Source organism: Chlorocebus sabaeus, chromosome 25 (genome assembly GCF_047675955.1).
Source record: "Chlorocebus sabaeus isolate Y175 chromosome 25, mChlSab1.0.hap1, whole genome shotgun sequence".
In the NCBI taxonomy this organism is placed as follows: domain Eukaryota; kingdom Metazoa; phylum Chordata; class Mammalia; order Primates; family Cercopithecidae; genus Chlorocebus; species Chlorocebus sabaeus.
Genome location: NC_132928.1, coordinates 50,651,006 through 50,665,347, shown reverse-complemented (window position 1 = coordinate 50,665,347; position 14,342 = coordinate 50,651,006). Strand labels below are relative to the sequence as shown.

General features: G+C 40.6%; 1 protein-coding gene across 9 annotated transcripts in view; it reads right to left on the bottom strand.

Annotated features, from left to right (window-relative positions):
* The window catches only part of ABL2 (ABL proto-oncogene 2, non-receptor tyrosine kinase), a 127,113-nt gene that overhangs the window by 23,962 nt on the left and 88,809 nt on the right, over positions 1-14,342 (bottom strand). For 5 of the 9 annotated variants that reach the window (XM_037985896.2, XM_037985898.2, XM_037985897.2 and 2 more), the window contains exons 2-4: positions 10,907-10,969; positions 8,892-9,062; positions 3,804-4,099 (exon numbers count right to left, since the gene is read on the bottom strand). In XM_037985896.2, coding sequence (XP_037841824.1) covers positions 3,804-4,099; positions 8,892-9,062; positions 10,907-10,969 — 530 coding nt within the window. The remainder of the gene's footprint in view (positions 1-3,803; positions 4,100-8,891; positions 9,063-10,906; positions 10,970-14,342) is intronic. The other 4 variants (XM_007989338.3, XM_007989344.3, XM_007989339.3 and 1 more) reach the window with 1 other exon arrangement.

Sequence of the window (14,342 nt, the reverse complement as noted above, 5' to 3'; positions counted from 1 at the left end):
AGCCAGGCTGGTCAGGGACTCCTAACCTCAAGTGATCTGTCTGCCCCAGTCTCCCAAATTACTGGGATTACAGGTGTGAGCCACTATACCCAGCCAGTCTTCAAATATTTTTAAGCCACAAGACTGTGGACTCAACTACAGAAGATAGGTAAAGAAGAGATGCCCTGATCAAAGTAAGCAAGCAAGGACTTGGTCTTTTGTAAACATTTACAAAATATCACCTCCCTCTTGTAAAGAACATAACTTAAAAACCACTGATTTAGATGTTTTTGGTAAGAGTATTCAAATATTTCATAATTTTAATTACGATGTACATTTGAGTGTCTAGGCCATTAAAGAAAGAGCCACAATTTACCAGTGGCCAGCACTTTGGGAGGCTGAGGCTGGCGGGTCACTTGAGATCAAGAGTTGAAACCAGCCTGGCCATTATGGTGAAACCCCCTCTCTACTAAAAATACAAAAATTAGCTAGGCGTGGTGGTGTGCACCTGTAGTCCCAGCTACTTGAGAGGCTAAGGTGGGAGGATTGCTTGAACCTGGGAGGCAGAGGTTGCAGTGAGTTGAGATCACGTCACTGCATTCTAGCCTAGGTGACAGAGCAAGACTCCGTCTTAAAAAACAAAAAACAAAAAAAGCCACATTGGATTTCACAGAATTGCTTACAACATAGTTAATTTGCTAAGCAATAAGAAATATAAAGTAAGAGGGAATTCTCTGGCCTTCTCTCCCAAGGGAGCTTTAATTTTTATTTTTGAGAAATAAGGATTTCACTGAATTGCCCAGCCTGGAGGGCAGTGACATAATCATGACTCACTGCAGCCTTGACCTCCCAGGTTCAGGTGATCCTCCTGCCTCAGCTTCCCGGGTAGCTAGGACCACAGACATATATCACCATGCCCAGCGCATTTTTAAAATTTTTTGTAGAGACAAGGTTTCACTATGTTCCTCAGGCTGGTCTTGAACTCCTGGGTTCAAGTGATCCACCCACCTTGGCCTCCCCAAGTGTTGGGATTACAGGCATGAGCCACCATGCCTAGCCTGTTATTTATTTTTTTTAAAGACACTTTTGGCCGGGCACAGTGGCTCATGCCTGTAATCCCAACACTTTGGGAGGCCAAGGCAGACAGATCACAAGGTCAGAAGATCGAGACCATCCTGGTTAACACGGTGAAACGCCATCTCTACTAAAAATACAAAAAATTAGCCAGGCATGGTGGTGGGTGCCTGTAGTCCCAGCTACTCAGGAGGCTGAGGCAGGAGAATGGCGTGAACGCGGGAGGCGGAGCTTGCAGTGAGCCGAGATCGCGCCACTGCACTCCAGCCTGGGCAACAGAGCAAGACTCCGTCTCAAAACAAAAACAAACAAACAAAGAAAGAAGCTTTTGTTTTAGTGTACACATAAAAGTATACATAAAATTCATAAACGGAAAATTTATAATTTTTACAAAGTAAACTCACCCATGTAAACGTCACCCACACCAAGAATTATAATATGACCAGCACCCCAGAAGCCTCCCTTATGCTCTCCAGCTATTTACCCTTGCAAAGATAGCCACTATGCTGACTTCTAACACCTTAGATTAGCTTCTGCTTCCTTTTTTTTTTTTTTGAGACAGAGTCTCGCTCTGTTGCCCAGGCTGGAGTGCAGTGGCACGATCCTGGCTCACTGCAACCTCCGCCTCCCGGGTTCAACCAGTTCTCCTGCCTCAGCCTCCTGAGTAACTGAGTAACTGGGATTACAGCGTGCGCCACCATGTCAGGCTAATTTTTGTATTTGTAGTAGAGATAGGGTTTCATCATGTTGGCCAGGCTGGTCTCCTGACCTCCTGACCTCCAGTGATGAGGCCCGTCTCAGCCTCCCAAAGTGCTGGAACTACAGGTATGAGCCACTGCGCCTGGCCTCTGCTTCTGAACTACAAACAGAATCACACAGTATGTATTATGTCTATTTTCTTCCACCCAACTTAAAAATTTTAAAATTTAAACTTTAAAATTTTTAAAACTTGCATTATATTTCACATACCATAAAATTCATCATTTTAAGGTATACAATTTAGTGGTTTTAGCATATTCTCAAAGTTGTCCAACCATCACCACTAACTCTAGAACATTCTCATCATCTCATACCTATTAGGAGTCCTTCCCACTCCCCACATCCTCATCCCCCAGCTAATACTAATCCTTCAACTTTGCTGAAGTTGAGTCAGCTGATATTCATCTACAGTAGGGGCCAGCAAACTCTTCATAAGGGCCAGATAATAAATATTTTAGGCTGTGGCCATAGTGTGTCTGTCAGAACTACTCAGCGCTGCCTAGTAATAGAAACCATAGACAATACATGAACAAATGAGTGTGGCTGTATTCCAATAAAATGTTATTTACAAGAAAAAGCAGATGGCTGGAGGGCCATAGTTTTACCTGATGGTGTTGTGTGTAGCAGTACCATGTTCATTTCTGTTGTTGAATGAAATTGCATTTTATGAATATACCACAATTTATTAACCCATTCTACTGTTGTTAGATCTGTGGGTGTTTCTAGTTTTTGGCTATCAGAAGCAATGCTGCTATGAACATTCCTATACATGTCTTCTGGCATACATATGCACTCATTTCTATTAGGTAAATAACTAGAACTGCTGAGTCACTCTTACATTACTACACATCTGATTCTGTTCTGTTTGGCCAAGAGGAAACATACTATGTCTATATGGTGGTGCAAAAGTGAAAGAAAACTAAAAATTTACTTACTTCCTACTTTGTATCAGTCATTATGTCTTACAGAAATTACTTCATTTAATCCTTACAACAACCCAATAAAGTGGGATCTAATTACAGACAGGGAAACTGAGACTTATGTAAGGTCACAATCAGAACTGCTTGCTCCAAAGCCTGTGCTTCCCCCACAGCATGCCTATCACATAGAGGAGAACACAAGAAATAATTCAACCTAAATTTACTGCTCAACAGAAAAACAACAGACATAAGCTCATGTTCTGTAGTTTATAATGTATAAACACACTGTAACAAACCCATTCTACCTAATTAACATGGCTGGTGTTCCCAATATACAAACTGTTCAATGACTGAATGATCTGTTTCAGTTAATATACATTAGTGATTGACACCAGGCTCAAAAGTCTAAATTCTTACTCTGTGAACTTTCTGGTAGATATTATTCTAATTTTCTTTTTTGTTGTTGTTGTTGTTGAGACGGAGTCTCGCTCTGTCGCCCAGGCTGGAGTGCAGTGGCTGGATCTCAGCTCACTGCAAGCTCCACCTCCCGGGTTCACGCTATTCTCCTGCCTCAGCCTCCCGAGTAGCTGGGACTACAGGCGCCCGCCACCTCGTCCAGCTAGTTTTTTGTATTTTTTAGTAGAGACGGGGTTTCACCGTGTTAGCCAGGATGGTCTCGATCTCCTGACCTCGTGATCCGCCCGTCTCGGCCTCCTATATTCTAATTTTCAATGATACAATGTTAACTGATAAATTCTATACCAGTGCACTGGGTGTGTATTTGTGTACTGATTATCAGAATAGCTAACTTATACAGCAGTTCCCTTCATTCTTCACCTTCAAATCTAGCTTATCTTTAAAATACTAATATAATACTGTTTTTTAAATTTCTATTACCATATTCTTTCCAAGAGAACAAGCTCTAACATGCCAAAAAGCCCAAACTCACAAAGCTAGTGAATATTTTATTTCATGTCAGACATAAAACCTATTACTTCACTTCAGTCACGTTGAATATTATTTCACAAAGCAGCCAGTCCATGCTTAAAGGTGCTGACCAGCGGGTCTTACCTTGCCATCTGCAGTGGTGTTAATCCTGTAGTGATACACACGTCCCTCGTACCTGAGCGAGATGGACAGCTGCCCAGGGCTACTCTCACTTTCTCGCACCAGGAAGCTGCCATTGATCAGACTGCTGAGCAGATACTCAGCTGCACTGCGTGACACAGGTCCATGGTACCAGGAGTGTTTTTCCAGGCTGTTCACTGGGGTGATGTAGTTGCTTGGCACCCAGCCCTGCCCATTCTTAGAGCGAACTTCACTCCACTCGCCATTCTGGTTGTAACCAAGAACTCGTAGCTTTTCACCTAGCCATAAGGTCATCACAGGATGAAAGAAACGATGTTAAGACTTTATTTCAACTGAAGCAGTGTATTGTCAAACTTTAAACTCATTTAAAAAAAAAAAAAGAATCTCGAACTTTTATGCCAAATTTTTTTTTAAATAATGAAAACAAACTTGGCTGTTCATCATATCCTGATTGCTCTCTTTAACTTTTAGCTTAACCACACAAGCATGGTCAGAAAGAGTTTTCTGGCATTTACTAAAGGGTTTTAAAAGTCTATATACAACTTAAAAAATACCCTTAGGAAACTCTATGTATGGCAGACAGGTTATTAAAATGGCTGGAAAAGGATACAGTGCTCACTCTTCAAAAGAAGAAAATTCACTTTCCCTGAAAACAGTTTATCAAGGAATGTATCTTATATATGATTCAATGTTAACAACCATCAAGGATTAGGGATAAGACATGTGAGATACAAAGTGACTTCTAAATTTCACTTGGCACCAAGGCAACAAAACCACTGATGTAAAACAAAAACAAAAACAAAAAATGAACAAACAAAAAAACACAGACCACAGAGTTTTCAGCAAGAAAACTGTTTAGTGGGGTGAGGGAATGGGCAGTTAGGATTCCCAAAACACAACCCCTTCCAGAATACAAGTTTAAAAATAGCTACAGTTTTCTTATTTCCTTCCTAGTTCCCACAGAGAAAGAATCACTCCTTTCCATTCCACACTAAAATCAGTGCGTGGAATGGCAAGCTCACTCTTAAAGCTGGAAACCAAAACCCGAGTCACTCAGTATATCTTTGCCGTCAACTTCAACATTCTTAATTTTTTCATCAAAATTGGGAACATCAAGCTCAGACTTCAACATATAACTTGCCCCGATACTTGCAGCACAAATTAGGTTTCTTTGGCAAAACAGAGAAAGTGAAAGAAATATCACTAGTGATAAATAAATGTTAATCTAAAGAATCCTTGTAGTGCCTCAGGTTCTTATCTCTAAGAGATGCAACCCTTCCTATAGCATTCACATCTACTTCTTCAGTGTCAGAAAGTAGAAGGAAGCGAAGTCAATCAAAAGTACATGGCCATGGCTGAGTATGGTGTCTCACGCCTGTAATCCCAGCACTTTGGGAGGCCGAGAGAGGCAGATCACCTAAGGTCAGGAGTTCGAGACTAGCCTGGCCGACACGGCGAAACTCTGTCTCTACCAAAAATACAAAAAACTAGCCAGGCGTGGTGGCGCATGCCTATAATCCCAGCTACTTGGGAGGCTGAGGCAGGAGAATAGCTTGAACCCAGGAAGCTAAGGTTGCAGTGAGCCAAGATTGCACCACTGTACTCCAACCTGGGCGACAGAGAGTGACTGCCCAAAAAAAAAAAAAAAAAAGAAGCACATAGCCAGAAGTACCAGGGAAAAGTTTTTAGGAAAACTCAAAATAATTATCCTTGTAACCATCTGTCCATTTTTAGTGGCCTTCAGAAATGTTTCCATAGAATAACTTTCTATTAGACACCATCTTACCTTAGACATGTGGATATGAGATAACGAGGAAAAAACACGAGTATACGTACATATATACACCTATGGGTACATAAAATATACATATATACAGATAGGAGTCTGGTGTAGCAGTGGATATGCGTAAGTGCACAGACAAATACTCGCCAATCATATTTACAGGAAGAAAAAAAAGAATCCTGCTGGAAAAACTGAAGAAAACCTGTTGCTCTGTAGCTTTTCTCTATTAGTCCACATGAACTAAAAATAAAGCCTGTAACTACTTTGTATATATATCTATACACATTTTTAAAATATTGTTGCTTCCTTAAAAAGAATTGGTAATGACAGACTATCACAATGAAGATACAGTCAAAGACCCCAGGATTTTTTGTTTGTTGTTCTCTTTTTTTGTCAGTTATCAGGAACATTTTTCTACCCTGGAAGTTTTGACTGCCATGGAAAATGACAGGGGGATGACTAGTATGGATTCAAACATTGGCCAAACTGACAGAGCAATCCTAGGGAGAACTTTTTTGTTTGTCTTGAAACAGGTCTCCCTCTGTCGCCACGTAGCAGTGCAGCAGTGTAAACACAGATCACTGTAACCTCAATTTCTCAGGCTCAAGTGATCCTAAGACCCCAGCCCCCCAAGTACCTGGGTCTACAGATGCATGCCACTGCACCCGGCTAATTTTTAAAATTTTGTAAAGATAGGGGTCTCACTACATTGACTAGGCTGGTTTTGAACTCCTGGGCTCAAGCAATCCTCCAGCCTCAACCTCCCAAAGTGCTGAGATTACAGGCATGAGCCACCATGCTTGGCTGGTAGAACTTAAAAAAAAAAAAAAAAAAAAAAAAAATTCAAGCAAAATATTTTCAATCAAAAACTAAAGTGTTCCTTTATTTTTAAAATATATTTTCTTGTCTTTTAAAATAATAAAACAGCTTTAGCATGACATCATTTTAAATTAGTGAGAACCGGATATAAAAATTTGGCATTCTGTGGATTTTAAAAGAAACCACTGTTGGTCATAAGATAAAGGCCAGTCATAACTGATAACTGAAGAATCAACAGTCTTTATCAATGTTTCCTTGATGACTGGGCTATCTTGAAAAAACAACAGGAAAACGTACCTATGAAAGAATTTCCGACTCATCACTTCACAAATTTCTCCAGTGAAGAATCAGTAAAGGTAAAATCAAGTATATTGTAGCCCAAAGAGACTACCACACAATATTAACTTTCTGGCTGGGTGTGGTGGCTCACACCTGTAATCCCAGCACTTTGGGAAGCTGAAGCAGGCGGATTACAGGTCAGGAGTTCAAGGCCATCCTGACCAACATGGGAGAAACCCTGTCTCTATTAAAAATACAAAAATTAACCGGGTGTGGTGGTGCACGCCTGTAGTCCCAGCTACTCAAGAGGCTAAGGCAGCAGAATCGCTTGAACCCGGGAGGCAGAGCTTGCAGTGAGCCGAGATAGCACCACTGCACTCCAGTCTGGGCAACGGAGTGAGACTCCATCTCAAAGAAAAAAAAAAAAAATTCTTTGATATCTTTTGTTCTATCCTCAAACTTTACATAAAATTTTCCTACAACTGCATAAACACAACCCCTACATACATAACATATATCATCCTGTCCCCAAAACTATCCAAAAGCAGTAAGTAAAACTGACACTAGGAGATAATGCACTTTTACTTTTACTTTTAATTCTGTTCTATATACAGTTGGCCAGCAAATGTAACTACCACGAAGGCTAGACTCACTATACACCTATTCTTTTGTTTTTATTTTTTTAAGAGATGGCATCTTGTTTTGTCGCCCAGGCTGGAGTGCAGTGGCACCATCTCAGCTCAATGCAACCTCGGCCTCCTGGGTTCAATTCCCCTGCCTCAGCCTCCCGAGTAGCTGGGACTACAGGCACATGCCGCCACACATGGCTAATGTCTTTTGTATTTTAGTAGAGACAGGGTTTCACCATGTTGCCCAGGCTGGTCTTGAATTCCTGAGCTCAGAGAATCCGAAAGCCTCGGCTTCCCAAAGTGCTAGATTACAGGCGTGAGCCACCGTGCCTGGCCACACCTATTCTAATTGAACTGTGGCTAAGATGAGCCGTGTTGCCAGACCTCATTGCTACTCAGAATGTTGTCTGTGAACTTGACTGTCTATATGTGAGGACTGTTCATTCATTACTAGTCCACAGTGAGATTAAGAACTGCAACCAAATGTAAACCAACTACATCACTAAGCACGCTATTTATTATTTAGTTCAGTTTTAACCCTTTGGAGCAAGGCTTTCTGCATGAAGATAGTAGTCTAGTGTTTCACATTCTGGCATAAGCATCTTACCTTGTTGTGGACCATTTCTGAGTAGCACTGGCCTAGACAACATGAATGTCTATTGTTTGTGTTTATATAGATCAGTGAAAGGAATGGTAGGAAAGGTTTATTTGATTTCCATTATAGTAATTCAAGAGAGTGGTAGTTTATTTCCATGGTAAATTCTTATAAAATGGAACATTAAGAACATGACCAAATAAAATAAAATCAATCATTATTGATTTTTGCATGTGTGTGTGTGTGTGTGTGTGTGAGAGAGAGAGAGAGAGAGAGAGAGCGCGAGAGCGCGAGCAAGCGAGGGCAAGGGCAAAAAAAGGAACTTTTATGATAAAGAAATAGGATTAAGAACATGACCAAATAAAATCAACCATTATTGATTTTGTGTGTGTGTGTGTGTGAGAGAGAGAGAGAGAGAGAGAGAGAGAGAGAGCAAGCGAGGGCAAGGGCAAAAAAAGTAACTTTTATGATAAAGAAATAGGATTATGGGGACATTATCCTTGTGTACCTGAACTGATTTGCTAGTCTGCCTAAGCTTATTCTTGCCTTTTGAATGTATGAAAACCACTGCTGGGGGGGAAAATGTATTTCAGGATAATTTTTTTTTTTTTTTGAGACGGAGTCTCACTCTGTCACCCAGGCTGGAGTGCAGTGGTGTGATCTCAGCTCACTGCAACCTCTGATTCCCAAGTTCAAGCAATTCTCATGCCTTAGCCTCCCGAGTAGCTGGGACTACAGGCATGTGCTACCATGCCCAACTAATTTTTTTCATATTTTTATTAGAGACAGGGTTTTGCAATGTTGACTAGGCTGGTCTCAAACTCCTGATCTCAGGTGATCCGCCCACCTCAGTCTCCCAAAGTGCTGGAATTACAGGTGTGAGCCATCGAGCCTGGCCAGGCCCCTTTATCTCTTAATCAATAATGAAAACTGAAAAGTGAAAGCATGTTACATAGAAACCTCACCTTTAGTGATGCTGAGTGTATTATCACCACTTGCTACAAAATCATAAAGTGCAACGAAGAGATTAGGGTCACTCTCGGTGGCTCCGAGCAAGTTCTCCTTGGAGCTCCACCTGATAGCTTCATTTAGTGCCTGGGGTTCAACATCACAACCATAGGGACGATGCAAAGCTTCTGAAAGACATAAGAAGGGAAGAGAATTCATGGTGAGTTCAACAGCAAAACACTTGTTTGAATTCAGTATATACACAGTATTTCAGCTGCTGGCTCCAGAGTAGGAAAGAACTGCACAGTATAAAGTGTTATGAAGAATGAGCAAATAGGCACTGTCTCTCCTAAGCATGAGGAAGCAATTTACTTGTTAAAAATGTAACAAGGTAGTCAGAGAAAAGACCACAAAATGAGAGTTTAGCCATGATTTATATGCACTCACCAAAATCAGACATAAACTAATAGGAAACGCTGTTTTCTCAAAATGGAAAAAAGAATCTCAAAGAGAAATGGTTACTAACTTTATAAAACATATAGGATATTTTGTTATAGTGGTGGTTGTAGTTTTAAGGAAGAAATGATTATAAGTTTCTTACAAGTCCACCCAAACTACCCTTATTCCCTTTCTCTCTCCACAGAAAACAAACTGTAGAAAAGACAACAGGGATTATTTTTCAGAATTAGGTAATATTATATAAATCCAGGCCCTCTAAGTATAGAAAAAATTATTTAAAAAGTGCTTTTAGAAAAATAATCTTGTTTTGGCCAACATGGCGAAAAATAATCTTTTGTTTTAAAAAAAAACAAAAGAAACATGACAGCACCCAGCCTGAATGACATTTTTAAACACTATTTTGTTTTCCTAAGCAGTGATTTTTTTGTAAGTATCAATAACTTAATTGAACAGCCTAGAAAATATTACTATCATCGGGCATTTATTGAGTTTCTACTCAATGTGGTCCAAGCCTTTTATGACCTGTTTTTTCCTCAAGACTTTACAGTTTCTAAATTTATTTATAGTACACAGCACAGGTGATCCCTGTACCATCTTAAAGATCACCTGTTTCTCACGGCCCAGATCGATTACACAAAAAACACAGTTTTTCCAGTATCGATTTTCTTGATCAGACTGTTTTTAGTGCCTGTCTACAAACTATCCAAATGTCTATGTCATATAACAACATTTTTATGTCTCTCTTCCTCCCATTACTATTATTATTATTATTATTATTATTATTATTATTATTATTATTATTATTTCTGAGATGGAGTTTCACTTTTGTTGCCCAGGCTGGAGTGCAATGGCATTATCTCTGCTCACTGAAACCCCCGCCTCCCGAGTTCAGGTGATTCTCCTGCCTCAGCCTCCCAAGTAGCTGGGATTACAGGCACCTGCCACCACACCCAACTAATTTTCTCGTATTTTTAGTAGAGACAGGGTTTCACCACGTTGGCCAGGTTGATCTCGAACTCCTGATCTCAGGTGATTCACCCACCTCGGCTTCCCAAAGTGCTGGGATTACAGGTGTGAGCCACTGCACCCTGCTGATTTATTCCCCACCCATGCCCACCCCCCAACCCCCCACTCCCCCACTGCGATGGAGTCCTGTTTTGTTGCCCAGCCTGGAATGCACTGGTGCAATCTCTGCTCACTGCAACCTTTGTCTCCCAGGTTCAAGCAATTCTATTGCCTCAGCCTCCCGAGTAGCTGGGATTACAGGTGCATGCCACCAAGCCCAGCTAAGTATTGTATTTTTAGTAGAGAGGAGATTTCACCATGTTGGCCAGGCTGGTCTTGAACCTGACCTTGTGATCCTCTCGCCTTGGCCTCCCAAAGTGCTGGGATTACAGGCGTGAGCCACTACACCCAGCCAGGCCAACTTATTTTTAATAAAAAAACGGCTTTATCATATATGAAAGGAAAAAACTTGAATTTGTGGTTCCATTTATTTTCAGATCCATTCCCTGTTCTTCATCTCTACTGCCAATGCTTTAGTTCAAATCCACAACATCTCAACATCTCTCACCTGGACTACTGCCTCCAGTCTTGTCTCCCTCAAATCCATCCTCCACACAGCTGGCAAAGTGATCTATTTAAGAAAAAAATTGACCACGTCACTTTTCTTAAGCTTCTTCAATAGTTTAACATCAAGCTAAAGTCTCCTTTTCATGGCCTTCAAAGGCCTTTCATGATCAGATCTCTACCTACTCCTCCGGCTTTGCCTCTCCCCACTCCATACCTCAGATTGTAAACTTTAATATACACCATGTTGCTTCTCACCTTCTGGCTTTGGTTCACACAGTCCAGACTAACTGGAATGGGTTCTCACCCCACTTTTCTTTTGACTGGTTGATTTCTACTTGTAATACTCAGCTCCAATTTATAGTAGTTCCCCTTATCCATGAGGAATATGTTTCAAGACCCACAGTGGATGATTAAAATCAGGATAGTACCAAACTCACTATATACTACGTTTTTCCTATACATACATAACCATGATACAATTTAATTTATAAATTAGGCTCAGTAAGAGATCAATAATAATAAAACAGAACAATTATATTGTAATAAAATGTATGTGAATGTGGTATCTCTCTTTTTCCCTCAAAATATCTTAATACTTTCAGACTGGGGTGGAGTGCCAGTAACTGAAACTCCATAAGGCAAAACTGTGGATAATGGGGGATACTGCACCTTCTCTCTGTGATGTCAAAAGCATCACAGTTGCTGCCTTAATACTCTATCTTTATCTCTGTATTAATAATACATTCTACGTATGTTTGTTCCCCAAACACCATAACATGCTCCTTGTATCTGGAATGGTATTCTTTTCCTACCAAGAGTTACATAATATATGTTTAATAACTGTTAGCTAAACAAATGCCCAAATTACACTAACATATAAGTGACAGGAAACAAGATGTATCTTAATCTTAAAATCACATTAAACAATGCTTTAAAATTGGCTTTGGCCAGGCGTGGTGGCTCAGGCCTGTAATCCCAGCACTTTGGGAGACCGAGGAGGGAGGGTGGATCACCTGAGGTCAGGAGTTTGAGACCAGCCTGACCAACATGGTGAAAAACCCCATCTCTATTAAAAATAGAAAAATTAGCCAGGTCTGGTGGCACGTGCCTATAATTCCAGCTACCTAGAAGGGTGAGGCAGGAGAACTGCTTGAGCCTGGGAGGTGGAGGTTATAGTGAGCTGAGATTGCCACCGTACGCCAGCCTGGGTAACAGAGTGAAACCCTGTCTTTAAAAAAAAAAAAAAAAAAAAAAGGCTTCTTAACTTCTACATGATATACACACAGAAATTCCTGTTGTAGTTTGGCTCTGTAATTCTCCAAACAGTTTCAGAGTTTCATATTCCCCTCTCTAAAAGAATATATATTTAAAATTCCAGTTAATTCAATTTTGTTTTACATTAAGAACACTATGATAAACTTAAAGAAATGTTCTGACATCATGAAGAGTTAAAGTAGTTATGTTGTTCCTAATTTAAATACAGAATTATAGTGAATGGGAACAGCTGTATTCTATACCAAGATAGCCAGTTTGGGATGATCAAATCAACAAAAATCCATATTGCAAAAAACATTCTTCAAACTGGTTGCATGTATCATATAGGTCTTTATTCCAATGCAAAAACTATCTACTCTAGCAGAATTTCCACTGGGCTATACAATGCCAAGCCTTTATTAAGTGAAAAAAATGCCAAGAAAGTACAGAAAATATCCATATTTATTAGCATCTATTACTGAACACTCCGTAATCCACACTTATATATATATATATATATTTTTTTTTGCCAGTGACACTGGTAACATATTACAATGTTTTATAAATACTCTGTTTAATGATTATCAAACAGTTTAAGTATATTTAATTCTTTGTAGTACAGGAAAAGTTCCCCTTGTTTGAAATTATAAGATAAAAACTCAACAGTAAAAAGAACTTTGGTACTATCAATGACCAAGTTAGAAATAGTAATAAGCAGAAGCCAACTCTTAACCTCTATCAGGACAAAACCAGCAAATGTCATATAGTTATACCTTACTTTGTGAAACTCAGTATATTAAAGTTTACAAAACAGTAATTTGATCACCCGGAAGGTGAGGACGGTGATGCAATATTGAGCAGCTTCCTGGGCTCACACAACCAGGAGCTGGCCAAGAACTGGATTCCCACAGTGGACATAAGGGGCGCCATGGGCACTGTGGGGCTGGTGTGGGTCACTGACTGGAGGCCAATTCTGGACCGGGTGCCTTACATCAACAGCAAGTTTAAGAAGAATGATTAATTAAACTGACGCCTCCATGAACCCCTCTGGTGTCAGGTGGTACCAGATCCTCCCATGTCAGCGCCTGCTGCATCTGGAACAGCCCAAGCTCTCAGGATGGACACTCAGGGAATCCACAGTGCAACTTAAGATTTCTTGTATTTCTGAAAACAGCTGGGGTGTTTTAAGCACACAGCATTAAACCTCACTATGAAACCTGCCCCCTGCCTGGATATTAGTCATGCTGATAATTCAGTTACTTTGAATACAGCCCTGGAGAATGACCCAAGGGGCTTTACAAGCTCCAAAATGTTGCCAGTTTAGGAGAGTTTTCCAATGGCTGTCAGATATTGTTTTATTATTATTATTATTATTGAGACAAGGTCTCGCCATGTCCAGGCTGGTCTCAAACTCCTTAGCTCAAGCGATCCACCTGTCTCAGCCTCCCAAAGTACTGGGATTACAAGCACCAGCCACCACGGCCGGCCTGTTTAACTATTTTAAATGTTTATTGGGGAAAAAGAAGCCCCTAGCAATTTGAGTGACTACCACATGCAAGGCACTGTGCTGGGCTTCAGAGTATAAAGATGAGAAATCAGTAATAACACCATTGGGACTCAATATGCAAAACTATCATCCATGCTTCCCTCAAAATTTGTTTCTCTCACAGAATTCCTCATTTCAGTTAATGGCAATTCCATCTTTTCAAATGTTGAGGCCAAAAACCATGGAATCCTTTATGTCTCCTTTCTTGCTCTCACATACGACATCCAATCCATTCAGAAATTCTATTGGCACTGCCTTCAAAAATACCCAGAATCTAACCACTTCTCATTCAGTACCACTTCATGACCACTATCATCTAGATAAGAGGTCCCCAACCCCTGGGCCACAGACAGGTATTGGTCTGTGGCCTGTTAGGAACAGGGCCACACAGCAGCAAGTGAGCAGTGGGCCAGCAAGCATTACCTCCTGAGCTGCACCTCCTGGCAGATTAGTGGAGGCATTTGATTCTCACAGGAGCCGAAACCTACTGTGAACTGCTCATGCGAGGCATCTAGGTTGAATGCTCCTTAGGATAATCTAATGCCTGATGATCTGAGGTGGAAGAGTTTCATGTGAAACCACTACTCCCCACCCCGGTCTATGAAAAAACTGACTTCCATGAAACTGGTCCCTGGTG